The following is a 27,036-nucleotide window of genomic DNA, read 5'->3' as shown; positions in this document are numbered from 1 at the left end:
AAGACACTTATGGTTGTATTTTAAAAAAAAAAAAAAAAGAATATCCTGTAAACAAATGAATAAGTTAACTCAAACAATGATAATGTACAGACAGAGCACAGGAAGCTTAATAAATTCACTGACTCTTAAATATATAGTTACAAAATATATAAATTCCTCGATATGTAACTAAGCTATAAGCATCATTATGTAACTTTTTAACGACAGATAATCATACTCATGTCGATCATCTTTCAAGTTTAATTGCGTGAGCTGCTGACATGAGCGCAGTCTGTGCGTGATGACGTCATGAACCGAAAGTGAAAGACGAGCTTCTTGTGAAGTGAAATGAAACCTTCACATCGTTGAGTTAAAGCGAGTCAAGAGGATTTAAACTTATAAAGTTTTATTTAGCAGCATTTACCTTTGTTTAATCTGCTTTTAGGGGGGTCATTGTCACCATGTATTTCCCTCATCACAACATGGTGAGTCTTCATCACGGAGTCACTCTGGACTACAGAAAGTGTCTTTATGGTGTTTACAGTGTTTATATGTGTTTACAGGACAGTGGATTGCTGATGGGCGGCTGGCAGGAGACCCCAGGTCCAGGTCTGTGTGACTCCATGTTTTCAGTTCCTTCTGTACTTTTATTAATATTAAATTCTGACTTTATACATGTCTGCATTTCAGCCTTTTAGCTGGTAATGCTCCAAAATATAAAGTTGATGAGTTAGTCTTAAAAAGGATGAAGGAGTGGCCTCAGGAAAGAGTTATTACATGTGTATTTATTAAGTTTAATATGTGATTGAAAACTGGATTAATGTGTCTGTTTGGTGCAGTATTTCTAAGATGGAAAACTGGTGATGTTTCCCACTCATGGCTCAAAACCTTGGTCACAGGTCGAAGGAAAATCCAGACCAGCAGTGCACTGGGACTGACTCAATCAGCTCCACTTGTTTCAGACAGTAAAGAAATAAACAGTCGGTCAAACATTAACCTGACTGATTTCAACAGGCCTCTATTGCTGTCATTAAAGGTTCTGAGTGTGACATTCAGAGCATTAATAAAGCAGCACACCACTATTTGCTCTGTAAAGATAGAATCTAATAATGGTGTCCTGAGCAGAGAATGAAGTCACACTATCTCTGTTTGTACCTTCTCTGCCCAGCGTTGGGGCAAACAGTCCTGCTTTGCGTGTCAGTTCGTGTGAGTCGTGGGTGTGTGTCCCACTGGCTGCTGCAGGGATGATGTTTATTTGTAGTCCACCACGGAAGTGATCATTGCCCTGGTTCCATTGACAAAAGCCTAATAGCATTTTTGCATTGGAATTTGGATTATTGCAGAGAATAAGTAAAATAATGTTCACAAATTAACACCACCTTTATGTTTTTTTTTAAATATAAATGCAATCGCCCGACATGAAAAGCTAATGTTTGGCTTTAAACAAACTACACCAAAGTCAAATGATTTCAACGTCGCATGTTGATGCACTTGTTAGCAACCGTCTTTTTTAAAGACATGTAAAGGCTTCAAAATTTACACATAGGGTATTTACTGATGTGTTTTATGTCGTAGAACAAACCGTAAAAGTCTCCTAAGCTTGTTTTAACCTCAGACCTTATTTCAGACATCTAACTAAAAACCTACTGACTTTGAAACGAGGGAATCACAACTCATTTCCAGCTTTCAGGACTCATTAGTGCACCACTATATCATATATGCATAAATGCATATTTAACTCACATATTCTTTTATTTTACAGTTAATGGGAAGCATTATGAGTGGCAACTGTCAAACGGACGCCAGTGGAAGCCAATTGACAATGACCATGTGATCGAGACGCACTACTGCCAACCGGGAGCTAAAGGAATCACCATCAACTTTGACGAGATGTCAGTGTTTTGATTTTTATTTTATTGGCCTTGTTTTCAGTCACAGAAAATTTGTCTCAAAATTCAGGGATTTTATTTAGAAAGCTACAATCCGGAAATAATTGAATGCAAAGTGGCATATAAGGTTTGACCAAGAACGGATTTTGAGAATTATAGTGAAAATAAGTTGATTTTTTTAATGAATTTTGAACAGTTTTAAATTATTACAGGAATAAAACTGTTAGAAACAGACATGACAATATTAAGAGGATAAACAACATATCGATACAACACTGAGTTTTGTTTTGGTGCAGTTCAAACAAATGTTACTTGCCAAAGAAGTATAAAATCAAACTGAATCATGTGCCTCCACAGGAAGGTGTCCATAGACTTTGATAAGTTAGAGACTCTGACTCCAGGTCTGAAGGTGCAGAGACTGAGCTTCCTACCTCAGGGTCAGACGGAGGACGTAGGCTGGTACTTCAGAGATGACCAGCTGTGGTGTGAATATGGATCTCAGGTGAGGACAGTGTCAACTCTCGAGTTCATTTAATTATCAGGTATTTAATTCTAACACACTGAATTCCGCTTCCTCAGAGCTCCAGCACGTTGTCCTCCTCAATCAGCAGTCGGGATATTGAGCATCAGTTCAGTCTAAACCCTCGGGGAACCTTCAGCTTCACAGTGGGCTTGATGACCTACTCACTAGACTTCCCCAGTATGTGAATTTTATCATTTTGTGTGTGTGAGCTTGTTAAAGTCGATAAATGTAAAGCTAAATCTAACTGTTGTTTTACTCTGCAGCCATGACCCAAACAAACTGCATCACAGGCCTGAACAGGAATGTACGCAGGCGTCCTAAATTCACTTCCAGTGCACAGAGGTGAGAGATTTCAACTGTAGGATCCATTTTTTGTTTTAAAAATGGTTCTTTTCTGCATTCAGACCAGCCTCAGTCTGTTGATCTGTCAGCTTAAAGGAATACTTCACCCCAAAATTGTTGTTTTGAATTTGCAAAGAAAACTTTTCCTTCTCTCTCTCATGCCTTCGATAAACAAAGAATCCACAAACAGAAAAAATTATTGAGGATTGAAATCACCGGGTTCGTGTTTAACAACAGCAAAGCTATATCAGAACATCCGTTTACTCTCAGACAGCTTGTGCAGTATAACCTCCTAACATCCCAGCGTTTGTTTTGTTCATATTTTAATTTCTCCTAGCTTTTTGGGATCAGTGGGACCTGATAAGTTTAAAGAACTAAACATTCTCAATGATAATAAGGTCCCCACATACTCAAACAAGACGATAATAAAGTCTCTCGTCCTTTAACGAGCTGATGATAACTTCCTTATGTCTTCAAAGGAGTGGTGTCTCATCATGTTTCATCCATAGCATGTGATCAGGTTTTGTACCTTGTCCACTTTCATGTCGAGATCAGCTGCAGACCGACTTGGCAGAGATGGCTGCCATCTTGTTTTTACATGGATTATTGTATTGTGCTCTTACTACCATTAGATGGTACATAGTGTCCATGAACAAAGACAACAGGCCTAACTTAAGTAGAATGAAGTATAAGGTCAAGTAAACCCGAAATGTGACAGGGTTCCTACGCAAGTATGGAAAGTATGGAAATAAATTTGATCAATTTCCAGGTATTAAAAAGTATGGAAAATGAAAAATAAAGTATGAAAAAATATTTATGTTTCCAGACTATTACCACTGTTGTAAAATACTGTTTTCTAAAATAGAAAATTAGGTATTTCCAAAAATAATTTAATCAATCAATTCACACACAGAGCTAGATGCAAGCTTTGTGTGAAACCGATTGACATCGCCAACATGGGGGAGAAGGCGATTCTGAGCCACATGAAAGGAAAAAACACCAACGTCTCGTTACTGCATCGCTTGCACCCAGAGTCCCAACCTTTTTGCCTCAGCCCAGACATTGAACTTACCTGAGTTTTTATTTGCATGCCATTATGGTACTTGGCTACAATCGTCTATTAAGAATAATTAAATATGATGTGAAATATGATACACTGATATATTTACTCAGATGTCACATATTATCTGGGGAAAAAAAAAAACATTGAGAAGTCTGGAAATTAGGGTATGGAAAAGTATGGAATTTTGAAATTCCAAATGTGTAGGAACTCTGATGTGATGTCCTCCTATGGGCACACAGGGTCTCAGGAGTAAAATCCAAGTCTCATTTATCCAGTTGTATTCTCAGTACCTCCCAAACACATGCATTATTGCTAAAAACCTTGAGACAACAAACTGTGAAACGTATCCATGCTGTTTTAAGGGTTCCCACTGTTATGGAAAACCGGGAAAAGTCATGGAATTTCACAGTCAGAATTTCCAGGCCTGGAAAAGTCATGGAATTTTGTTGTGTGTAGTGAAATTGTCACGGTAATCTTATGTGGTTAACCATATGTCACATAGCTGTAAATTTATTTTCTGAACCTTTTGACATAACGTAGCTCTAATATGCATCTATGCATGGCGACATTTTGTTTACCATCACTTACGTATCTTAAATTTCTCCCTCTGTAGGAGCCAAAATGTGTGGGTGTAATTTCACATTATTTACCTGTTCATTCACTGGCATGGCGTTTCTTTAGACCAAGAGATCATATAACATATTTCATTTGGACTTCAGCATGGATTTCTTTGAACGAGTCACAGTCACAGTTTTCATTGATAGTACTCCCTATACCCTTCATGTAACTTAAAATATGTTTGATTAACATTTGAATCTGATATGTTTGAAAAACTTTGGACAAATGGGACAAGATTTTTTTTTTTTTACATTTTTTATTATGGGTACTTGAAAAGTCATCAAAATGTTTTTTGTCCATGAAAATCTGTGGGAACCGTGTCTCTTCCAAGCCAGACTCCATTGACAAAAACAGTAATTTTACCTCACTGAACAAAGGAGCTGCTGGTCTGCTACTGCCTTAGTCAGTTTCTTTGTGTTATTGTGTGACTGTGGTGTTTTAAAGTGTTAGTTCGGTTTCACCAAAGTCACACAATAACACAAACCAATCCCCTGTATTGAAGCTTGTTTTTCTCTGCAGCCTTTCCTCCACCTCAGTGTTCCCCGCGGCTTCCTCCTCTCAGCTCTCTGATGGAGGCTACAAGTGGGAGTTCATGGGAGACGAGGGGAGATGGACAGAATACAAAGCACATGTAAGTAGGGCATGCAGCTATTTCAGGTAGCTGAGGCAGAAGCTTATAAAGAAACCCTACTAAACAATATAGTCAGTTTATTTTCAGATAGAAACTCTTTTTACTTGTGAATAATGTCAGCAGTGGTATCTGGTGGTCAAATTAAAATTACATTAGATGTGCATTCCTCTATAAGGACTTATTGTTTGTATTTGTGTGCAGATATGTTCATACGACAGCGCTGCCATTGAGAGACAATACCAGCTGAATCCACGGGGCCAGATAAACTTCAGGACCAAGAAGTTCTCGTACACGCTGGACTTTTCAAGTAAGGAACACGTGAACAACTACAAACACCCCTCACCCCCCATTTTGCTTTTGTTGAGGACAGCAGTTTAAATCTGTCTGTGTACTCTGTCTGTGTAAATGTCTGTGTACTCTGGTTTATCACAGAAATGTGTCAAGTCAACGACAGTCTCGGGACAACAAGAGCAGTGAGGAGGACAGCTGACAATGGGAGTCAACAGAACAGCAGGTCAGGAGATAAGAATCCCTTAAAGTGCCCCAAATTAATCCTTAATTTACCCCAGAAAACATAACAAACATATAAAATGAATAGAGATATTGAGCCCCATATTGCTCCTGATGGCTGTTCCATTGGTGTGAATACCTACTGAGGAGCAGGTGGCGCCTTGTATGGCAGCCTCGGCCACCAGTGTGTGGATGTATGTGTGAATGGGTGAATGTGACGACGTATAAAAGTGCTTTGAGTGGTCAGAAAGACTAGAAAGGCGCAATACAAGAGCAGTCCATTTACCATTATGATTGTGTTATTAAAGTAAATGGGGTGAATGGGTTGAAAACCCCTTGATTTGATTGTAAGACTTTGACTTTTCCCTTATTTCCCCTCCCATTCTAAACTAATGTTAAGTCTATGTTCATCTTCTTCTTCTCTTCAGTTTGGGTTCAGTGCCACGATGGCAGTTTCGGGATATTGGGAGAAGTTGGACAGATTATTCCAAAGCGAATAGCACCATTTCCAGTCAGGACATCGAGCTCCAGTACCAACAGAACCCATCAGGCATCATCACGTTTGCCACCAGCGAATTTAGCTATGAGCTAAACCTCGCAGGTGAGCTGGAACCATGACCTCCTTTCCCTACATAAGAGGTGATGTTACAATGAAGAAGTTTACTTTAAATCTTTAAATCTTTTGCAGCCATGACTCAGAGGAACCTGTCCACAAACACCACCAGACCAGTGCGAAGACTCAACCAGTGACTGCAGGACAACAGACTTGGAGGTCTGGAGTTCACTCAATGTCAATGCTCACAGTTACCTCACTGCCTCCCTCAGGTTGTCTTTCCATATTGGGATGATTCAGTACTGTCTCGCCTCTTAAGTGTTCAGATGACGTAACACGACAATATTTGGGACATTAAATAAAAGGTGTGAGGGGGCGTTTTAATATTTATTAATTGCATTTCTTTATGTTCAGGTTTACCTTTTTACAAGATACTGTACCACTCTTGTGCTTAAGTGTGTTTTCCTGTGGTTGGGTTTAAGGTTTGGGTGAGGTTAGAGTTAACCAGTTACCTGGTTGAGGTTAAGGTAAGGTTAAAACAAAGGGGAACCTGATTTTACACATCATATGTTTACAGGTCTTGGGCAGCACTACTGCATATGTGGAAAAAGTAGTATACAGCCGTCTGTGGCTCCTGAGGGAGCTACGAGAAATGTGCTAATTTGCCTCAAGTGATGTCACTTAAGTCTGTGTCGGTTGGCGCTGAAGACTACATCTCTAAAAATGGTTAAAAAAAAACAAAAAAAACCTGGAGTTGCAGAGTTAAAAAGAAGTGAGGTTACCAGACAGCCTGCAGCCCGCTGCTCATCTTTTGAAGCTAGCAGCTCGAGGCTACGTTAGCCGCTACTAGCATAATATACTCAAATCTCCTGCTGCCTTTAAATGGAACTTGTGAGCTTGTGTTTTCGACACGGAAAGTCATGAATATGAAGTCAAGAACTCAGAGCTAAAAGAAAAATTCCACTTACGAGGTTGCGTTCATATGGGCTCTTGCCATGAACACTGATCACGACCCCAATAGAGTGCCCTAGGAATGGGTCCAAAAACCTGAAAAAGAATTTAACATTTCAGCACTCCCAGTTTCCTCGTTTCAAGGTCAGTGGGTTTTTGGTTTAGACGCCTGAAATAAGGTCTGAAGAGACTTTCACATTTTGTTCTACGACATAAAATTTGTCAGTAAATACCCCCTTCATGAATTTTGAAGCTTTTACGTGTCCTAAAAAAAGCGGTTGCTAACAAGACTACAGAACATCATCACGCCGAACACAGCTTTACAGCATTGTCGTGGTAGGGGTGTGAAGTCAAGGGTGTAGTTCGTTTATAGTCTAACGTTAGCTTTTTACTTCTGACAAAGCTAACTTTTTTTGTCAGCCTACAGAAAATTTCATCCCTTGAGTGCTCTATTGAATTCAGCATCCAACCAAATTGTCAGTGATGTCAATGCGGATTCCGTCTTGGCCGTGGAACAGTGAACCAGCTCTTTACCCTTGTGAGGCAGCTGAAAGAGGTCATGGGACTTTGCCCATCCAGTCTATGTTTTGTGGACTTGGAGAAGGCTTACGACCACGTCCTTTAGGGGGTCTTGTGGGGCATACCAGGTTCGCTGCTACAAGTCATCCAGTCACAGTAGATAGGGGGGCAGTAGCTCAGTCCGTAGGGACTTGGGCTGGGAACCGGAGGGTCGCCTTTTCGAGTCCCCGTCCGGACCAAATACGGAGTGTGGACTGGTGGCTGGAGAGGTGCCAGTTCACCTCCTGGGCACTGCCGAGGTGCCCTTGAGCAAGGCACTGAACCCCCCAACCGCTCGGGGCGCCTCACCAAGGGCAGCCCCCCCACTCTGACATCTCTCCACTTCGTGCATGTATAGGTCCTGTTTGTGCATGTGTGTGTCTTTCGGACCTGTGTGTTAATGACAGCAAGAGTGAAAAAATTGAATTTCCCTTCAGGGGGATTAATAAAATATAGAAAATTTTAAAACATTAAATTAATTAGATTACATGGGAAGGATAGTGTAAGGACGTGATGGTGCAGCAAGTGCCTTTGAATTTAAAAGAAAAAGGGCAGTGCTGTGCCCCATGCGGTTTGTAACCTGCAAAATGTTTTCTGTGTGATGTTTCTTCTAGCTGGGGGCTAAGAAAACGGCACAACCCTGACCCATCTCATGCGGGTGAACCCCAACTTTAGTCTAGGGCTTGTTGCCCCTGCTCCAGAGCAGGATAAGCCCTAAGTTTGTTGGGTTATCACCTGAAAATGGACTTAACCAGGGGCTAAAAGTTGCCAGTGTGACGCAGGGCTAGAAAACAATTCAATTTAGGAATGTTAACATGAGCTATGTCTGCAACCTGATATGTAACCCAGAGCTAGTAGAAGAGCAGTGTGAATCTTAAAGCCCTGGGCTCAGGTTAATCCTAGGTTAACAATGTGTGTATGTTAGCTCAGGGCTAAGAGAACGCTGTGTGAAAAGCCTAACTGATGGGGAAACACACTTTGACACACCTTTTTTAACCTGAACCAAAGGGATGTTAGCAATGTCTCATTTAACCCAGACTGTTTTTGGTGCATCTTAATATGTCGATGAATCTGCTTTTGTCATCTGAGAACTTTTTAAAAAATGTTTTTACCTTTTGACAAGATACCTCTTTTAACCTAAAACCAAAGAAAACTTAACTTGATGTTTCATGTATCACTGCCTATTAACTGTGCATGACAATCTTAAAATGTTCATTAATACTGCCGTGTAATCAGTGCCTGTCTTTTCTAAATTAAAGTTGCATACCCTCCACTGTCTGATGTAATAAATAACGACCACCCTTTGAGAGTATTAGATTGTGTACTTTCCTTTATATGTACAGATTTTCATTGAACCACCTCAGAGACCAGCACCTTAACACATAAAACAAGGGCCACACGACACATACATTGACAGCAGTGGTATACAAACAATCTTGTAGAAGAATAAGCTTTTTAGTTTTCTGCTTTGGGGATATGTGACGCACGCTTCACAGTCAAAACTGCACTCCACAGATGAAAAAGCTCCCATCGCGGAGACTTTTGTAGTCTCGTGTGACCAAAAAAAAAAAAAAAAAAAAACAAACAAACGGGGAAATAAACAGAACCTGAAGAGTCCAATTCACTGCCATGCGGCTGAAAGGGAGCTCACCTCGTACAGGTGGCGTCATTACACAAAAAAACAAAAGTTAATCCAGACGTTACACTTCAGCATGTTAACAACAATCATTGTCAGCAGAAACAGTGTGACCATGGTGCATCTAAAAACCCTAAAACGGTGCGATCCTCTTCAAAAATGTAAGATTCAGAATGAGTACACGTTAATGATCGGCTGTTTAGAAAATCTGACATGTAGCTATTGTAGGTCGGCGGACATGAAGGTAAGGACACATCGACGGCCGCTCGAGCCGGTCGACACGCAACCAATAATGATTATTGCACACGACTCATCTAAGGCCTCTTAACCATTATCACAACGACATACAAATGCCAAGGCCCTCGCAGAGCAATCCATCTTTAAATAGCTATTTATTTACACTTCATAATAACATGTCGCCAGCACAGGTCCTTGGACAGCTGAAAAGTGCTGAAATCAAAATATATAGTGATAATCTTCGTCATTGTACAAATTGGTCAAAGGAAATTTGCATTTTGAGACCCTCAAAAACCTCATCCGAGCAAACCCAGCTGGATGTGAGAAAGAAAAGGTCGCTGGAATCATTAGGAATCATCGTTAGAAAAGATGCTAAAAATCTAGCTTTAGATCTTTCGTGGTCGAGTTCAGTAACATGCAGCAAAGCAAGTAATTTGAGAAGCAGACAGCTGGTTAAAAAGGGAAACTATTAATACTTGAGTAACAGATGAGCGCTGTCCGTCTAGTCCTACACGTGTACCCATGTAAGGCACAAAAGCCTAAGCAGTGCATACGGTCCTCGTTTGTCGCCTTTAGCTTTAGCATCTTGTTAAAGGACACTGCTGTATTTGCTACTCCACACGCCCTACTCCGCTATAAGACACAGAGAAATCATTCATACTGCATTTACAGAAATTGATACCAGAGGAGGTGAAATGGTCGTCATCAAACTTTGACCGGACGAAACTAACCCTTCGCTTTTTAACATGCTTAGATGTCAAATTAAGCAACTCAAAGCAGAAAAGAATGAGACCAAAGATGACCACAATTCAATTTGTGCTCACAAAATGGGGGTTTCTGGTGCTGCAGAGAAACCGTCACCATGGAGACAGACTGCAGTGGGGCTACTTGTACCGAACCCCCCCACCCACCCCCAATCTGAACCTCAAACTGTTGGGCTGTCAGCTTCCTACACCCCCTTTCAGATAGTCCCCACGGAGGAGCCTCCTGGATGCAGATCAGTGACTGCAGGCTCGTCAGTGCTACACGTCAAGCTACCTCCCACTGGGCTCACACATCTTTGGTGTGTGTGTGAGCGGGTTTTTGTTCTTAAGCCAACTCTCTGATCACTTTAGACATGCAGCAAAGCCTAAAATAGTCCGGAGAAGCAGTAAAGATGCAGAAGCCTGAAACCCAGCAGATGTGAAGCCTTTTTTTTACCTTGTTTTTCTGCTAATTCTGAAAGGGAAAGTGGTGTTTTTGCAACCTGGACCTTATTTTCTCATGTTTTTGTGTCATAGTGACGAATAAAGACCACAGATTTTGACATTGGTCCAGTGTTGAGACTGACCGCTGCAGCCACAGAGGTGAAACAGGTTCAGTGTAATCCCTATCGCCACTTGTGCACTATCAATTTAAGTCCATTAACAGTGCTTGTTTGGGCAAGTATGCCTATTTTTTTTTTTGTTGTGTCACATTCAACCTCCCGGACAAGCCAGGAAACAGGTTAGTATACAGCAGAAAGCAACATGGAGGCCATTGGATACTTCTTTTTTTATATCTCTACGCACTCTGGCTCTCTATCAAACTGGATGGTATTTTGTGGCACAAAGTGGCTAAAATTAGCACGTCCTTCCAATTGCTGTATTTCCATCATGTCCAATCGGGGCTAGAGGGGATTAACACCCATGACTGCTACAGAGTCATTTGTCCTGGAGGTGAATGCCAACTGTAACCTTTGCCATCAAGTACAAAAGCCCTCACTCAAGGAGAAATCTCATCCTGGAATCTCGAAGATTTTTCCCTATCGCCAAAATCAGCTTAATATTCAGCCATGACACTGAAAATCTTTTAGATAACACTAAGCCAGTAGTTCCCAACTGGTCCAGCCACGGGGTCCAGATTTCTCCTTAGTCATTAGTTCAAGGTCCACAGTTTAATGTATTTAGTGTCTGGCCATGTCAGTGAGCTAGTTTGCTGTCTCTGTCAAGTAGCTGTCCATTAGTTGCACACTCTCAATATAAAGGGTGTTTTTCACAAAGTTCACACACACATTCATGAGTCACTTGTGGTCCATTCAGAGTAGATCCGTGACCAACTAGTTGGGAACCATTGCACTAAGCTACATGTTCTGTACTCTAACACAACAAATTCTTCCAGGCACTCCTCTCTCCAACTCTTACTAATGATTGCGCCATTGTTTTTCCTGCAACAAGTCACCTCTTGTGAGATCTCAAAACCAGACTTCTCCTTGGGTGAGACTTTGTCACTTTAACTAACAGACCAGGGGAAGGTAAGACACTTCTAACAACAACTTGAGCCTGTCAGTGGCAAAAAAAAAAAGCACTTTTTCTGGACGTAAATTGACGGTGCACAATTTCCCATGGGGACTACATCACGGCCTGTTTTGACGCCACAATTGCAGTGGTCTCTCGCAATACTAGACCAGTTTCAAAAACTGTTGTTCCCATTACTCACTCAGACACAAAAACTCAGGAAAACAGGGTCCAGGTTGAGAGATACCGAAGTTTCCCTTTAAGGGGTGATTCTGATGCAACTTGTTCAGGAAGTGAAATCCAGTCATTCATCAAATGAACACAAAACCTTCCTGAATAAACTGAGTTGGGATTCATCTCAACCCACGACATTTGGACTCCCAAAGAATGTCAAGTACAAAACAGTAGGAAACCCCCAGCATTTAAAGAACAGCATAGAAGAAGTATTTCCCACCCCAACCGTTTGTCCTTCTGGTCAAGTAGAAATGGAATTCAGGTGCAGGTTAATTTGCCAGCTGAATGTGAGCGAGAGTCAGAATTTATACCAGGTCAGATTAAAAATACAGACAGCAGCGCCTTTGAGAGGAAATCTTCACATTCAATCAGTGTCTTGTTCTGTGAGAATTCAAGGCTCTTCTGTCCGAAGTTATTAAAAGAATATACTCAACTTAGCATCTACTTTTTAATTAGTTTAGCCGAATAAGTCTTTCAGATCGTTGTTGACAGACGCACTATGTTTAACTCCACTTTGGTTCAGGCTTGGGGCAGCAGGTTGAGCAAAGTTCTGTGGGCTGAAAAAAGGGTTTGCTTGCATCCCAAACCCGCTGGGCACTCCTCCCATGCCCACTGGTGCACCCTGCATCTGAGTCTGAGCGTTCTGGGCTGCACCAAACTGACTGATCCAAGGAGTGTTGGTGCCAGGTGTAGGCTTGGGACCCATTTGGTTGAGGGTGACTTTGGGCTGGCTGGGTGAGAAAAGACTGTCCAAGGCTGACAGGTCGGGGGCTTTACTTGTCTGCCCCATGGGTCCTTGGTTCTGTGAGAGGGCTCCAAAGTTTGGGGTGCTGGTGGTGGTGGCCATGCCGCCGTAGAGGCCGGGGCCTGTAGGCCGCATGCCCATCCCCATGCCCATGCCTCCTGTCTGAAAGCCCATGGGTGGGTTGAACCCATTGGAGACTGAGGCGCCCATGGAGCCCACCATGGGGCCAGGGGAGGGGAAGGCAGACATGGTGGTGCCCTGCACCGGAGCTGGTCGTGGTGAGTTGGCCAATGACAGGCTGTTTAGAGATGTCATGTTGTTGAGCAGGCTGCTTGTCAGATCCTTAGTCTGTGACATAAGATGGAGAAAATTTGATCATCACAAGCCAGAGATGTTTGAGCACGTGTCTGTGCACACAGATGTTTTAAGCCATTACCTTTGTATTTGAGGTGTTAGCTGGTTTGACGCTCTGTGGTGCTAACGGCTGCTGGTTCCTCAGTTTGGCTGCCTGCTCCTGCTCCTTAGCCAGTCGCTGTTTCTCCTCTAGAGTCAGAGACATCTAGGGAAAGAAAAGCAAGAGAGACTGTTAACAAACTGGTTAGGTCTCGAAGTTAGGCCTGTGTGCAATACAGAGAGGATATGCTGTATCATAAGACACAATTTGATGGACCAGAGGAGTCAAACTTTTTCTCAAAATCCATAGAAAAAATAAATCCTACTCCTCCTGATTCATTTTTTCTTACGCCCACACTAATGCTCTTCTGTAACATGCAAAATGTACAAAGGTGCAGATTTTTGTAAAATGAGGTATGACATTGTTCCCATACTCTATTAGGCTGTGGGGCCGCTGCTGCTGATCCATTCTCTTTGCCATTAACCCCCGAGCTGCTGAAGATATCATCAATCTGAAAGAAGGAAAAACAAAAAATGAAACACTGCAGCAGAGAGACGTAAGACAGAACATTTCCAGTGCTGGTACCTGGTTGCCACTGCTTGGTGGGCCCTTGGTCTCCTCTGGTGGGTGCCCTGGATTTGAGATGTTTATACTCCTGTTAGAAGAGACACAATGAACAAAATCAGAAAGCGGAGGGAATTTGAATAGAGGCATTTATACAAACCTGGTTAGTCATGCCATTATCATATTCATGTGGCTGGTATCAGATGCTAATTGTTTTCTAAGACAGATCTAAGCACCCTATTTGATGTTCTCGCTAATTTGTACAAAATCCCCACTAACATGTGAAACCATTTTATATTTAAATGACAAACCTCTGCTGCTCCTGCATGATGTGCAGCTGCTCCAACTTGGTCTTGTGTTCAGTCTCCATGCGAGTCAGCATGTCCCGTATGACCACCATGAACGAGTTAAACTGAAACGTGGAAAAAATCAGATAACATTAGAAGAAGAAGAAGAAGAAACTAAAAAAAATTGGAGTTAAATTAAATATGAGTCTATAATGTGCGCCACCTGATTAAGGTTGAGGTTGTTGTCTATACTCAGAGAGACGAGGTGCGGCAGGCTCTTGGTGGCGAGGTGCTCTTTGGGGATGCCAAGCTTCTTGTGGCTGAAGGTGCACTTGTAGATTCCTGAAGCGAGGAGAGGGAGAGTCAAACAACCAATCATTGACTGATTTAATAACACCAGCAGGAAGTGGAGTGTGTCCAGATTATTTACCGAGTATTCCCATGAGTACTGCTGGTTCTCTGGAGGGGATCTGTTGTAGGAAGGGCAGGATCTCATCGATGACGTACCACTTGTCCAGATATTCCAAGATCTTCCCAAGACACACCAGAGAGTTCACTCGTACCTGCAGAGCAATAAAGAAAGAGACAATTCAGCCATTAAAGTTGGTGGTAGACTGTGATGAAAGATTGCTGCCATTAAGAAATGGATGTCTTGTAATTGTCTGCAGCTTAATTCAGACAAGACAGAAGAAATAATCTTTGGCCCTGGCAAGGAAATTACGACCGTTTATTGGTCCTCTGGCAACTAATATAAAATCTACAGCAAGAAATTTAGGCATCACTTTTGATTCTCAATTGAACTTTGAACCACATGTCAACAATCTCATTACACCCTGCTACTTCCACCTACGAAATGTTATCAAAATTAAATCAGCTGTGTCTTTTCCGGACCTAGAAAAGCTTATTCATGCTTCTGTATTCTCGTGCCTTGACTACCGTAACACATCGTTTAGATGCCTTAGTAAATCTTCTCGGCTTCAGCTAGTGCAGAATGCTGCAGCTTGTATTGTAACTGGGACAAATCATGGTATCACCTCCCTCCATTGGTTGCCAGTTAACTTCAGAACTGGTTTTAAGATACTTCTAATAACTTTAAAGCTCAACATGGTTTAGCGCCAAGTTATCAAGCTCAACTTCTGACTCCTTTCGCTCCAAGTCGTGACCTGAGATCCTCAAGCCTACCCTCACGAGTCGTCCCCAGATCGAGGTTGGTAGTCAAAGGTGATCAGGCTTTTGCCATCAAGACCCCGAGGCTCTGGAACTCTCTGCCTGAGGAGATCAGGCTGGCTTGCACATTACCCGTTTTTAAATCATTGCTTAAAACGCATTGTGATTTGTAACTTTTGTGTTTTATTTCCTTTTGTTCTGTTTTTGCCTCTGTACACACTATAATTTTCTTGGCTCTTATATATATATATATATATTTAAATATTGTATTGTTGTCTTATTTTCATGCATTTTGTGAAGCACTTTGTAACCTTGATTAGCTAAGTGCTTAAAGTGCTTCTAAAAACTTCTTCCACATGACCTAACATACATGTTTGCACAATGTCTTTCCTACATATAAACTCAATTACTGCCATGGACGCCGCTTTAGTTCAGTTCTGAAAATCACACTATATCAAGCAAACTACACAATCAAGGCAGCAACATGTGCTGCTAGCTAAAATAACCGTTTCTGTCAATGGAGTCTGGTGGCTTTGAAGAGGATGACATAACGGCTTCAGTTCCCTGTCGAAAATGGCTGTCTGATGGCGAGGTAAAGCGGTGAAAATAATCTAAATATAGTCCACACTTAAACTGATGTAGACTTTTTTAGGTGGTGCTTTATTTAGGGGGCTAAAATATGTTTTGCAGCTGCTCCCGTCTACAGCCACCAGACTCCTCTGACAGAAACTGTGATTTTACTGTACCTCGCAAAACACAAGGAGTTGCTGGTCTGCCGCTGCCTGTGATTGGTTCTAAAAAGCACACAGTAATAAATAAACCAAACTAAATTGACATCAACAGTATGTTGCTTATCTTTTGTGCCCCTGTCTGCTTCTTCAAACAGCGCATGTACCGACTGCTTCTACTGTGGGTAGACTATGGAGTGCAAATGCAGTATTACACTGAATCTCAATGTGTCTTCGACTGATTAAATAAAGGTTTGATAATAATAAAATAGCAGCATCCTCCACCTCCAAGCTCAAATCTTCCAGGCCAACACTTTCCTCACTCTCTGTGCTTACACCGTCAGCTACCGCATGGGTGTGTTGAGGGAGGGGAGGGCATTAGCGCTGTAATCTACGTCAGTTTCCATTTGAAAAACACTGAAAAGAGTGCAGATTGACCTGCCCTTTAAGAGTGCAACAGTTCAAGAGATGGACCAGGGATAAGTAGAGGCATCTAAGAGGAATTAATATAGACAGATTTCATTCATGCACAGGCAGACAGTCTGAAAGGTAAAAAGTGAGAGCAGAAACGACTGACGGAGACTCACAGCGAGTGAAGAGGTCTGCAGGCAGGCTGATTTGATCCGAGGGATGAGGGAGTTCTTCATGGACGGGTAGTCAATCAGGTTGGCAAACGTCGGGATGATGTTCAGGCACAGCTCCTGCTCGGCAACAGATAAGACGTTATGAAATGTGACATTTTTATGATGCCGAGAGCGTTCACTCTGATGGTGCTCTAAAGGCAGCACTGAGAGGAGAATGAAGAGTGCAGCGACTGGGGGAAAATGTGACATGTTCTCTATGTGGAATGCTAAAAATATAAACCATTTTGTGGTTTACAGGGTTCACGACTAACTGAATTAAATTGATCACAACAGCACAGCTCTGTATACCTGGATCTGTACAGAAGGTGCCTCCACAGCTCTGTAGACCATCGGCAGCACGCTGTTCTTAATTTCCTCCGAGGGTGTTTTGGTCAACAGTAGGTCCATCTTCTGCAGGAATATCAGCAGGATCTGCATGGCACAGGGACCCAGTTAGGAAAACAAGAATCAAAAGCTCTCCGATATTTGCTACACGAGTGAGGTGGTGGAGGTTAACAGAGACGGTGCTTTCAGTGGCTTTAGCTTAGCTGTTAGTGCTAACAGACGACACAGACTAGCTGATGTGACCGGAGCATATTCACAGCAAAGACCACTCACCATGTTACTAGCCTGAAGAAGCATGGGAAGAAAAATACAGAGAGAAACTTGATAAAGTGACAGATTAAACCCTTTAGTCGGTTATATTTAACTAATTATTCAAATCTCAAACACACAAATGCAAAAAGGGAGAAAATATCATTGCAAAGATTTAAAGAGGAAAGTCACACGTTACCTGTCATTACTTGAGTGCTAGCTAGCTTAATATCACATGCTTTATTAATGCTGAGCAGTTGAACAACCAACACTGTTTCAGATACTGTACGTGCGCCTACCTGAACGGGCTCTTGCTGCTTGAACACAGGCGTGAGGTCAGGCATGATGAGACGAATGTACTCCTCCTTGGTGCACTCCTCGGCGATCAGCAGCACGTTGGGCAGCACGAAGGGAACCATGTCCGGGTTGACAAACTCAGAGGTGAGCGCCGGCAAGATTCGATACACCACCACTCTCTGCAAGGAAAGAAAACAGAGTGGGTACCAGAAGCCATGAGAGAGTGTTCAAACTGTAACACTGTGTGTTCGTGATGACTTCATTAGGGAACACTTTTAACTAGAAAATATAAAAGTTGTGAGAAAAAGGAAGACGAAACAGAAGAAAAATAACAGGAAGGCAGTTTCTCAGTAACAGTGTCTGAACTCTCATAATCGCTCGTCTGTTTGTCTTTGTGTGTGTGTGTGTTTATACACAACTAAACAGAGAGCATGTGAGGCATGTGTTCTGATAGATATGGGAACACCTAAAGGATTATTTGACAACAACATGAGCACTCAGTTATTGAAAAAGGTAGTGATGGGCGAAAATGAACGCCAAATCTTTTTGAATACCAATTGAAACAGACGAGTCTTAATTTTATTTTTTTTTATTACCTAATTATTTATTTATTATTTTTTATTTTATTTTATTATATTATTATTTTATTTACTAATTTATTTATTTATCTATTTTATTTTATTTTTTTTTTATTTTTACAGTCTATGGTCGCGACTTCCATCAGTCAAGGCCCATGGTGCATTCTCATGCTCCTCAGATACTGTTTTTCTGACTTAAGTGAATTTGTGAGCTTCAAGTTGTAATGTGAAACACAATGTGGACGCTACAAAGATGTGTTGTATTTTATTGTTTAGAGCGTGTAAACAACACTTTGATAACAAGGAGCAAAGGACACAGATCAGATGAGTCATGACCTACGACCAGAAACAAATTTTTCAGATTATTCTGACACCACGTGAATGTAGCACAAGGCTGTGGAGGTAACCGGGACGTCTGCTACTTGCCCCTACTCAGATTGTTTGTCAGTGACATTTCTGTGACATTGTATTGAGTTTACACAGCCTAACTACACACAAGTAGGATCTTGAATAAATGCATTAAAATTAGTATTTATCTTTATCAATACAAACGTATACATGATGGCTGGTGATGCATCGGCGAGAAGTTTTGTGTGGCAGGTAGTACTAGTTGTCAGATGTTTTATAACAGAGTGTCACAGAGAAAACTGTGACAAAAAACCCTTAAGGTTCAGTATAAAATGTATCAACTCAACACTATGAAAAGAATCAGTCCTCCCATCACTAGAAAAATGACTATTAAACTGCCCTAAACATACACTACACATACAGTAAACAGATCATGGAAAATATTCATACATACTCTCTCATATTTTGAACCTACCTGATTTATAATGCATTTCTTATACAAAATGTACGAGCACTTACCTTGGGGAGTTTGGGCAGGACTTTGGGGAGGCCTTTGTAGAACTGGGACTTCTGCAGGTTGTCTCTCTGGAAGAGGGAGTCAAAGTACTGCAAGGTCACAGCACCCACGTCGTCAAAAAATGGAATCTGAATTAAAAAAAAACACACACACAACAAAAGGCATCAGATATTACCAACATTGGCACAGACTATGAACAAATGCTATTCTTTGTATCTTCTTTTCTTTTAAATGTATTTTTATAAAGAAATATGGCAATAATTGTTTGGAGGTGTATCAGTTAAAGTATAATGCCAAATACGGCAATGGAGAGAGACATTTACAGTTATCAAAAGTATTTCTGTCATAGTAAAGAAGTGGTTCTGCCAAAAGCAAAATAATAACAGACAGGATTAGAACATATGGGTTAGACTGTAGGATAAAGCTTTGTCACAACTGCCGGTGGCATTGGGGTAAAACTGTGACAATCAAGCTTTGGAAAAATGAATCATTATTTGTATCTTTATGCCTGGGGTGAAAATGCTGACCTTTGTCATCTGGTCTGCATCTGGCCGGACGGTGGATGTGACGCTGAGCAGCATCTTGACATGCTCCCGAACCTCCTCTGGGATCTTGTTCAGCACTGCAGGACTTATGCTGCTCAGCTGCAGTTGGATGACACAGAGAAGAAGAACAAAAGAGAGAGGAAAAGAGGAATACAAGCAGTGTTTGAAGAAGAAGAACGGAAGAGAGAGGAAAAGAGAAATACAAGCAGTGTTTGAAGAAGAAGAACAGAAGAGAGAGGAAAAGAGGAATACAAGCAGTGTTTGATTAGTAACAGCAACACACTCTTGAGATATTCTTAAAAATCAACTCATGCAGCAGACAACTAAAAATGGGCTGCGACTGAAATTAGCTTGAAGCAGCTGATGCTGGAGTGCGTCCAGGCACAATCATCGGGATTATTTCAAACATGTTTTACCGCTCAAATCAAAAACAAGACATCCGCCTACGCTACGAGCCGGACAATGACACAAATCTGAGCAGACAGCTGTGCTGCCGGAGAAAAAATACGCATGTGTGGGGAAAAAAATAGTCGCATGGCTGTGTAGTGTAGCAGCGCGTACAATTGTTCTAATTCTATAAATGATTTATGATCCTTTTGTTGATCCAGTCATTCGTCACGCTCCCACATGCCCCACACCTCCACCCACCTGATCCAGCTGCCTGCTGAAGCTCTTAAAAATGTCGTGCTTGTTGACTTGGAAAACAGGCTTGCCCTCGTTGAAGACGGCATGCATGACCACGCCCAGCGAGTACATGTCGGAGGCGGAGTCACAGCTGACGGACAGGATGTATTCAGGAGCCAGGTACTCAGGGTTGGGGAGGCAGAGCGGAGGAAGGTTGGGCTCCCATTCTTTACACGAGTACTTGGGCTGAAGAGGGTGAGAACATATAAAGATGTGACAATACTGCATTCAATTATTTTGTTACAGCGTTTTAAGGGCAGTCATCCAGCACACCTCAGCTTCCGAGGGGTTTGTGGAGGAGATGCTGAAGTCAAAGCCCATGATCTTCCAGGCTCCACTCTTGTTGAGGATGATGTTCTCTGGACACAAGTTGCCGTGGACCATTTTCACCCCGCTGTGGAGAAAGGACAAACCCTCCGAGATCTGAAAGGGACAGAACAATGAGAGTGTCAGCTTTGGTATGAAAGAGTGGAAGCAACTGCAGGAATAGTACACGGTTTAAAGCTGCAACACTTGTTCTTTAAAATATTCAAACAGATTCACGCCCAGCTCATTCTTCAGGGAAAAAAAAAGATGGATTCGACACCATCCAGTGATGACGACCTTGTCCTTCTCCTCCTCACAAAAGCAAATTTTGAGTACTTCCAATGTAGAGAAAGAGAAGGAGAGTGTCTCATACGGGAGCTGAACCTCTACAGTAGCTGGTTTTGGACATATTTCAGGATCTCGGTAGGACAGCTGCATCTGAGGAGGCAGAGGACCAACTACCAGGATCCTATAGACCAGAGGTGTCGAATAAATGTTAAACAATGCGTGGTCTACTTAATGTATCATGCACATGTAATGACAGTGAGAAGTAGACTGAATTATTGTGGGAAATACTGTTGAAATTGCTTATTTTTCTTAAGACATCTCAGGCTGTTCATTTGTTTTGTGAAAGGATGCACGTCTACAGAATGTACTTGTAATTCTTAACACACAAAAAGGGAAAATATTGGAGCTCATACGTTCTTGTGCAATGGTTTTATTGGTCTGGCCCATCTGAGAACAAATTGGGCTGCATGTGGCCCGTGAACTAAAATGAGCTTGACCCCCCTGCTATAGACCCAGAGCAGCGTCTGGCAGTCTGTCTGAGGGAAGCTATTGTACAGCCAAAGCTAGTATAAGCTATTTTTATTGGCTGTACTTGTCATGACATTGTGACGTGACATCCATTCCAGACAACGTGACTGAATGATACATTTATTCGCAGTGTGAAAGCTCTGTAAAATCAACCTTGTTCTTTTTGCCACGTAACATCTAGAGATGTCCCAGTGCCATACAGTGCCGACACAGATCCCTGAACTTGCGTATCAGCCAATAGCGAGTACTAATCCGATAACACTGCATCAATAAAAAAGAAAAATTCAAAGCGGCAAATGATCAACGTTTTATCCAGGTGTGAAACTTCTGGTTGCCCCAACTATGTCCATGGCAATAATTGGAGCAACTCTTCAAGATGTTAACTTAAAGCAGAGCCCAAGTGGACATTGTTTCTCTTTGCTCACTTCTGGCCAGAAGGCTCATCCTATGTAAATGGAAGGACTCTTCACCTCCAACATAAGGACACTGGATTAAGGATGTTATGTACGATCAACTGCACGCTTCTTTGCCACCTGGCTGCCAACAATTTTTAACTTTTGTGGCAAATATGGAAGCTGAAAAATTGTAATAAAACATGCTTTATTCTCCTACTTATGTCCTTTTTTCTTCTCTTTTGGATTCCCTTTGACTGATCTGGCTTTCTCTGTTTGTTCTTCTGTCGATGGGTTGTCTTTTCATCCTTACTGGCTCTATATTTATTTATTAGTACTCTGTATCTTCACTGAAGAGACTTTTGTACTTGCTAATACCTGATGCAGCATTCTGGGCAGTATCAGAGGCATTTCCAATTCCAGTATTGGTATCAGAACAACTCTAGTAATATCAGCATTCTGCCTCTAAGTACTTGTGACAAAAACAACAGTTCAGAAAAATATACTGATAAGGGAATCAATCACAAGACAGAAACTTCTCTGTGTAAAGGCCTTAACACCAACAGGTGAGGCCTGAAATGGAGCTGGTTCAACTGGCTTTGAGAGGTACTGATGTCGATTGCGTTGTACTAAAACCTGCCAGACAACCACAATTTGGTATGCTCATAATAACAAACAGGCAAGCTCATATTCAAATATGTTTCATTATACATCCAACAGGTGAACAACTAAACTGTTACTTATAAAAAATAAATAAATACATAGCAAATAACTGGTGACTCTTAGTTGCAGCCCTGCATCGAGCAAGCTAACCTGTCTGCACTCTCACCTGTAGCAGGCCGTACTTGGTCTCCACATCATAGAGTTTGTACTCCTTGATGTCACTGGGCAAGGGGCTGGGCAGATTCTCCCACTGGCCCAGCACGTTGGCCAGACTGGCAAACACCGGCTCTGTGCAGAACGCCAAGCAGTCTCTGAGGTCCAAATACAGAAATAACATCAGTAGAATTTAATGCAGCTGCCTTTAAAATGTTGAGTTATTCTGAAGCCGACAGAGACAAACGGCAACATGAGCAAAGTCAAAAACAAAGACAGAGAAGCGCTTTGAATTTAGAGCTGCCCTGGGTGAAAGTTTAAGAAAGACACAGCGGTAAAAAGAAAGTAAGCACAAGACAGCCTCGACCTCTGGGGCCATAAATAATTCAGAGCCCATTCTACAGAGTCGTTTGATCATGACAAGCTTCTGCTCACATATGCACAAACAGAGGCAGACAAATAGAATTATTACGCAATTTTCCCCCTCAAATGTCAAGCTGCTCTTTGAGCCACAACTCCCTCCAATTTGCCCTTGATACACATGTTTGTGTGTGTTTATGTGGGTGTGTTAATCACCGTGACTCTTCCAGGGGATGCTGCACGGTCAGGAGACGGGGGTGACGCAGTCTGGTCAGCTGCTGCACCCCTTTTTTTAGCGAATCAACAATTTGGTCCTTCTCAAATTTCTGGTACTTATCGATCATCTTCTTGTCAAACACAAACACAGCCACTTCCTGAAGAGTCAGAAAACAACAAGGCGCTGAAACAGCTACTAATGGTGAGGAAAGTCCTTGTTGACAAATATAATCAGTTGTTTGTCCATTTAAAGGTCCAGTGTGTAGGATTTAGGGGGGTATACTGGCAGGAATGTATGTCAATATAATGAGTATGTTTTCTTTGGTGTATAATCACATGAAAATAATAATTGTTGTGTTTTTCGTTACTTTAGAATGAGCCATTTATACACAGACAAAGAAAACGCTGGCTCTAGATATAGTTACTTGTGTGTTCGCATCGGCCACTGCGACAACAATGTCAGAAAAACACTGGTTTTTTTTCATGTGAAACTGCTTTATTCAGTATTTTTATTGGTTTAAATCAGTGAGTGTGTTGGTTTTGGAGAGGAAGAGACTTCTCCGGATAATTCAGCTCCCAGTAAAACCCTCCTAAGCAATGAACACTGAAGGAATTCTATCCAAGAAAGGTTTCAGCTCACTGCTACATGCCATTAAAACCCCCTAAATCTTACACACTGCTCCTTTTAAATCTAAACTTCGGAGCTGGTCTGGTGAAGTGGAGGATATTAACACTCACGTACCTGTTTTGTGGACTTCTTTGTGCCATTGTAGATCCTCCAACACAAGCCAGGACCCCCGCTGGCGATATGTCGTCCAACCTCAAACTCCCGTGTCACCGGGTTGCCCATGACAGCACTGGTGACATCCGCCGTCACCTTGGTGACAGTGCTTTTTAGCTTGTTCAGCATAGACTCCATATTCACGCCTGACCTGGCAGCTGAAGTGAGAAAGGTGGATGACAGACCACCCAGGACAGGTGAGCAGTTACAAACACAGTACCTTCAAACCAAGAGGTACAGACCGGTCACTCAAACGCCAAAACAACAAAAGTCTTTGCAATCACTGAAAGAGGCGGCTGTAGCGTGAGCCTTTATAGCGAAGCAAAAGCCTTCAACAATCCATTCGACATGCACTTTAATGCACCTGCTAGGAAATTTACACATCAAAGTGCCCACCAGCGTCCTGCCTGTGCCGGCAGAAGAGAAAAGCGCCACTACAGCCCAAGCTGTCCACTGAAATATAAAATGACTCAGAGCAAGCTCAGCCACACCACATTAAGCCTGTCTTACAAAATCCTTCAGAGTGACTTGAAAGCATGTTGGGCAAGAGGAAGTCAAACAAAACAACATGGCTGACGGTTACACAGCCAAATTATTTCTACGTGAGCAGTTTCTTAAGGGCTTTATCTGTCTCGGGTGGGCTTCTGGTGCTTTGATGTGTATTTCACCGTGCTGCAACAAGGCTGAATGAGGTTTCGTCTATAAATTGAGATGCACAGGCGGTACACTATGCATAATTAAGAGCTTCCTTCCCGCATTTATAAAAAGAATATATATGAAGCATCAGTATTAAATGGAGCAAAGCAAATTGGATCTTAATCAAAATTTGAAGGCACTTTGCCAGTACCCTCCCTGGCCAATTTTGCTAATGGGAATCCCTGCTTGTACTGTATATAATGCTGTTATACACTATTACACAGCACCTCCCTTAGGCTCAGTCACTTATGTATCCTCAGCCGATGCCAGCTGCTGTAGCAGCCAAACTGAGGGTGCACAAACATATGAAATCTATCAGTCAATCAGCATGGTTCAATTTGATGACGTCAGTGTGTCAATCCTGCAACAGCCAGTTTTACTTGAGCCAAACCCAAAACAACATAGCTTCATTTACAGATGACAGATATTGCAGGATGTCTGGCCTGCAAATGAATCATAACATTGAAACCACACCTGTGTCATAGCTCATTATTTATGTCGTGAAATGTCAAAGGAATCAATATATATCAGATGCAAATCTACGGCAACAAAGTCTAATTATTACAGGATATGCGTCACTATATATTTCCTCTAGTAGGAGGCTGTTTTAAGCTTTTAGCTGCAACAGGTTTGCAGGGAATTTGCCAAGAGCACCGACACTGTTATAACGTTGTATTATAAAGGCACTCAGTTCACTTTACACTTACTAATCAGTCGATACTATAAGCTAGTTAGTGGCCAGACGGTCAGAGGTAAACTAAGAGCAGCGTTCATCTCACCTAAACCACCTGCACACAGCCTCTTAGCATAGTCTTTAGCTAGCTAATGTCAGCTAGCCATCGGCGTACCTGACAGTTCAGTAACACCAGCTTACTAACACGGTTATTATTTGACAGGTTATTCATGTGAGGTTAATAACACAATATTAACGTTGGGTTGAAACATTTAAGTGTCATATTTATCGCTAAGCGTGAGTGTCATGTCTGGTTGTGAGACAGCTTGATGCTAGCTTGGTTAGCCTGTGCGCACACATCAAAACTAGCACTGTGACACTTACCGTTAGCCGTTTACAGCTACCTTCTTTTAACCCCTTATCTACCCGTGTAGCTCAAGAAGGCTGACATCATCGTTGCAATCTGTTGGCTCCCGCGAAAGACTTTTTGTACACGAACAGATCACGGTGGCTACCTACCCAAGCTAACTGGCAAACAATGCGCAAGTAACGTTAGACAGTGACGTTAGTCATAACAGCCAAACACCGATTGTTTGTTGAATCCAAAACTGTCCCCGATACCCTCCGGCTACATACCTTGATATGAAAAGGGCTCTCAGTTGTATTTCTTGTTATAAGTGGACTCTCAGCTGTGCCGCTGTCAGTGATGGCTGTGAAACACAGCCCCCATGTCTTCCAGTAGCATACGAAATGAGGTAGCTTAGTGCGCTAGTGAGCGAACAAGCCTACTTCCGGGTTGTCAGGTGCGTCGACGTCATCAGAGGTTTTCAAAACTATTTGGCTACACTGCATGTACAAATAAACTGTACGTTAAATGTCGTGATTTACTGTTTACAAAGAGTGACAGGATTTATTTTCAGTGTGTTGAACGTCTTATATATTTTCATAGGGACACAGACTCAGGGCAAATGTGACGTCATGACAGGTCACAGATTTTTGTACAAGGACCAGTAGCAGGGCCGTGGTCACCTGTGTAATTCTGGGGGGACCATTTTGAGTCAACACCTCCTGTGACCCAACTTTCCAGGGGGTTTGGTTATCCAGGAGAATTTTTTTGACACTTTGACACAGCTAAACTGACCATTCATAGTATTTTGAAACAAAACTCTGAGGGACTGTTCATTATTTATGGAGGGGAGGGGGCCATGTTAGCATTAGCATGTTAGCATGTAAAAAAAAATGCCATTTATCAAAGCCCGAAACTGTGAAAACAGATATTCTCAATGGATTTTCACATTTCCAACCGTCCTTTGACACATTATGTGTGACAAACACTTCCGTTAGAAAAAAAAAACATAACAAAATCTGTGTTTTAAACCGTGATATTTAAGCAAAATAACTTAATTCTACATCTAATAAACCATGTGCACTAATCAACCAGCATGCACGACAAGAGCGGAAACCTGAGGCTTTTTTTCCACTCCAGGATTCCTAACGTTCAACTTTCAAACGTCAAAGGATACGTTTTAAAAATCTAGTAACTTATGGTGTGTCTCAAATCACATACTTCCGTTAGTACACTTCAGTGTAGTATACTGTGTGCACTATATGTACTCATTGGCGTAGTGCGCAAATTTCAACAGGGTAGTGTTGTCTCAATCCAAACACAGCCGTTGTGCACTCGCCAGAAATGACGACCACAAGTTAGTGAGTTGGCAAACTAGCATTAGCGTACCATATCATCACAGACCGCTAAATTAACCCAATAAACATACTGCTGGCTTCCGACAACAGTATCGTCGTGCTTAGTGCAAAAATCACATGTATTTATACAATGCAGCAACGTTCACGGTCGCACAGTCCTCAGCCGCTATTTCCAGTTTGAAACGCTACGTAGCCAAGATGGTGAACATTGAGGACAAGAAGTGTC

At 42.0% G+C, this 27,036-nt stretch overlaps 2 protein-coding genes across 4 annotated transcripts; one reads left to right on the top strand and one right to left on the bottom strand.

Annotated features, from left to right (window-relative positions):
* The first annotated feature begins 299 nt into the window (after positions 1 to 299).
* si:ch211-244b2.3 (uncharacterized protein LOC557230 homolog) lies at positions 300 to 9,206 on the top strand. Its single transcript, XM_049566543.1, has 11 exons — positions 300 to 464; positions 543 to 588; positions 1,742 to 1,871; positions 2,226 to 2,370; positions 2,448 to 2,568; positions 2,655 to 2,733; positions 4,934 to 5,045; positions 5,247 to 5,352; positions 5,478 to 5,559; positions 5,984 to 6,156; positions 6,244 to 9,206. The coding sequence occupies exons 1-11, from the start codon at positions 441 to 443 to the stop codon at positions 6,303 to 6,305; spliced, it is 1,080 nt and encodes a 359-aa protein (XP_049422500.1). The 5' UTR covers positions 300 to 440; the 3' UTR covers positions 6,306 to 9,206.
* Positions 9,178 to 25,876, bottom strand: scyl2 (SCY1 like pseudokinase 2). Of its 3 annotated transcripts, none has more exons than XM_049566523.1 (19): positions 25,743 to 25,876; positions 23,699 to 23,895; positions 22,957 to 23,114; positions 22,394 to 22,538; positions 20,324 to 20,473; positions 20,015 to 20,236; positions 19,349 to 19,465; positions 18,824 to 18,949; positions 17,381 to 17,557; positions 17,106 to 17,117; positions 16,797 to 16,919; positions 16,452 to 16,565; positions 14,400 to 14,532; positions 14,193 to 14,311; positions 13,994 to 14,094; positions 13,704 to 13,773; positions 13,552 to 13,629; positions 13,161 to 13,283; positions 9,178 to 13,072 (listed from the first exon to the last, which is right to left on the bottom strand). In XM_049566523.1, exons 2-19 carry the CDS (start codon positions 23,873 to 23,875, stop codon positions 12,437 to 12,439), a joined length of 2,781 nt encoding a protein of 926 aa, XP_049422480.1. In that variant the 5' UTR covers positions 23,876 to 23,895; positions 25,743 to 25,876; the 3' UTR covers positions 9,178 to 12,436. The 3 variants fall into 3 exon arrangements, with proteins under 3 accessions (XP_049422480.1, XP_049422479.1, XP_049422481.1); XM_049566522.1 differs by lacking the exon at positions 25,743 to 25,876 and adding an exon at positions 25,491 to 25,729; XM_049566524.1 differs by lacking the exons at positions 17,106 to 17,117; positions 25,743 to 25,876 and adding an exon at positions 25,491 to 25,729.
* Between the last annotated feature and the right edge of the window lie 1,160 nt (positions 25,877 to 27,036).

The sequence above is a fragment of the Epinephelus fuscoguttatus genome, linkage group LG22 (genome assembly GCF_011397635.1).
Source record: "Epinephelus fuscoguttatus linkage group LG22, E.fuscoguttatus.final_Chr_v1".
NCBI lineage: Eukaryota > Metazoa > Chordata > Actinopteri > Perciformes > Serranidae > Epinephelus > Epinephelus fuscoguttatus.
Note: the sequence above shows the minus strand (reverse complement) of the source record. Positions and strands in the feature narration are given on the sequence as shown.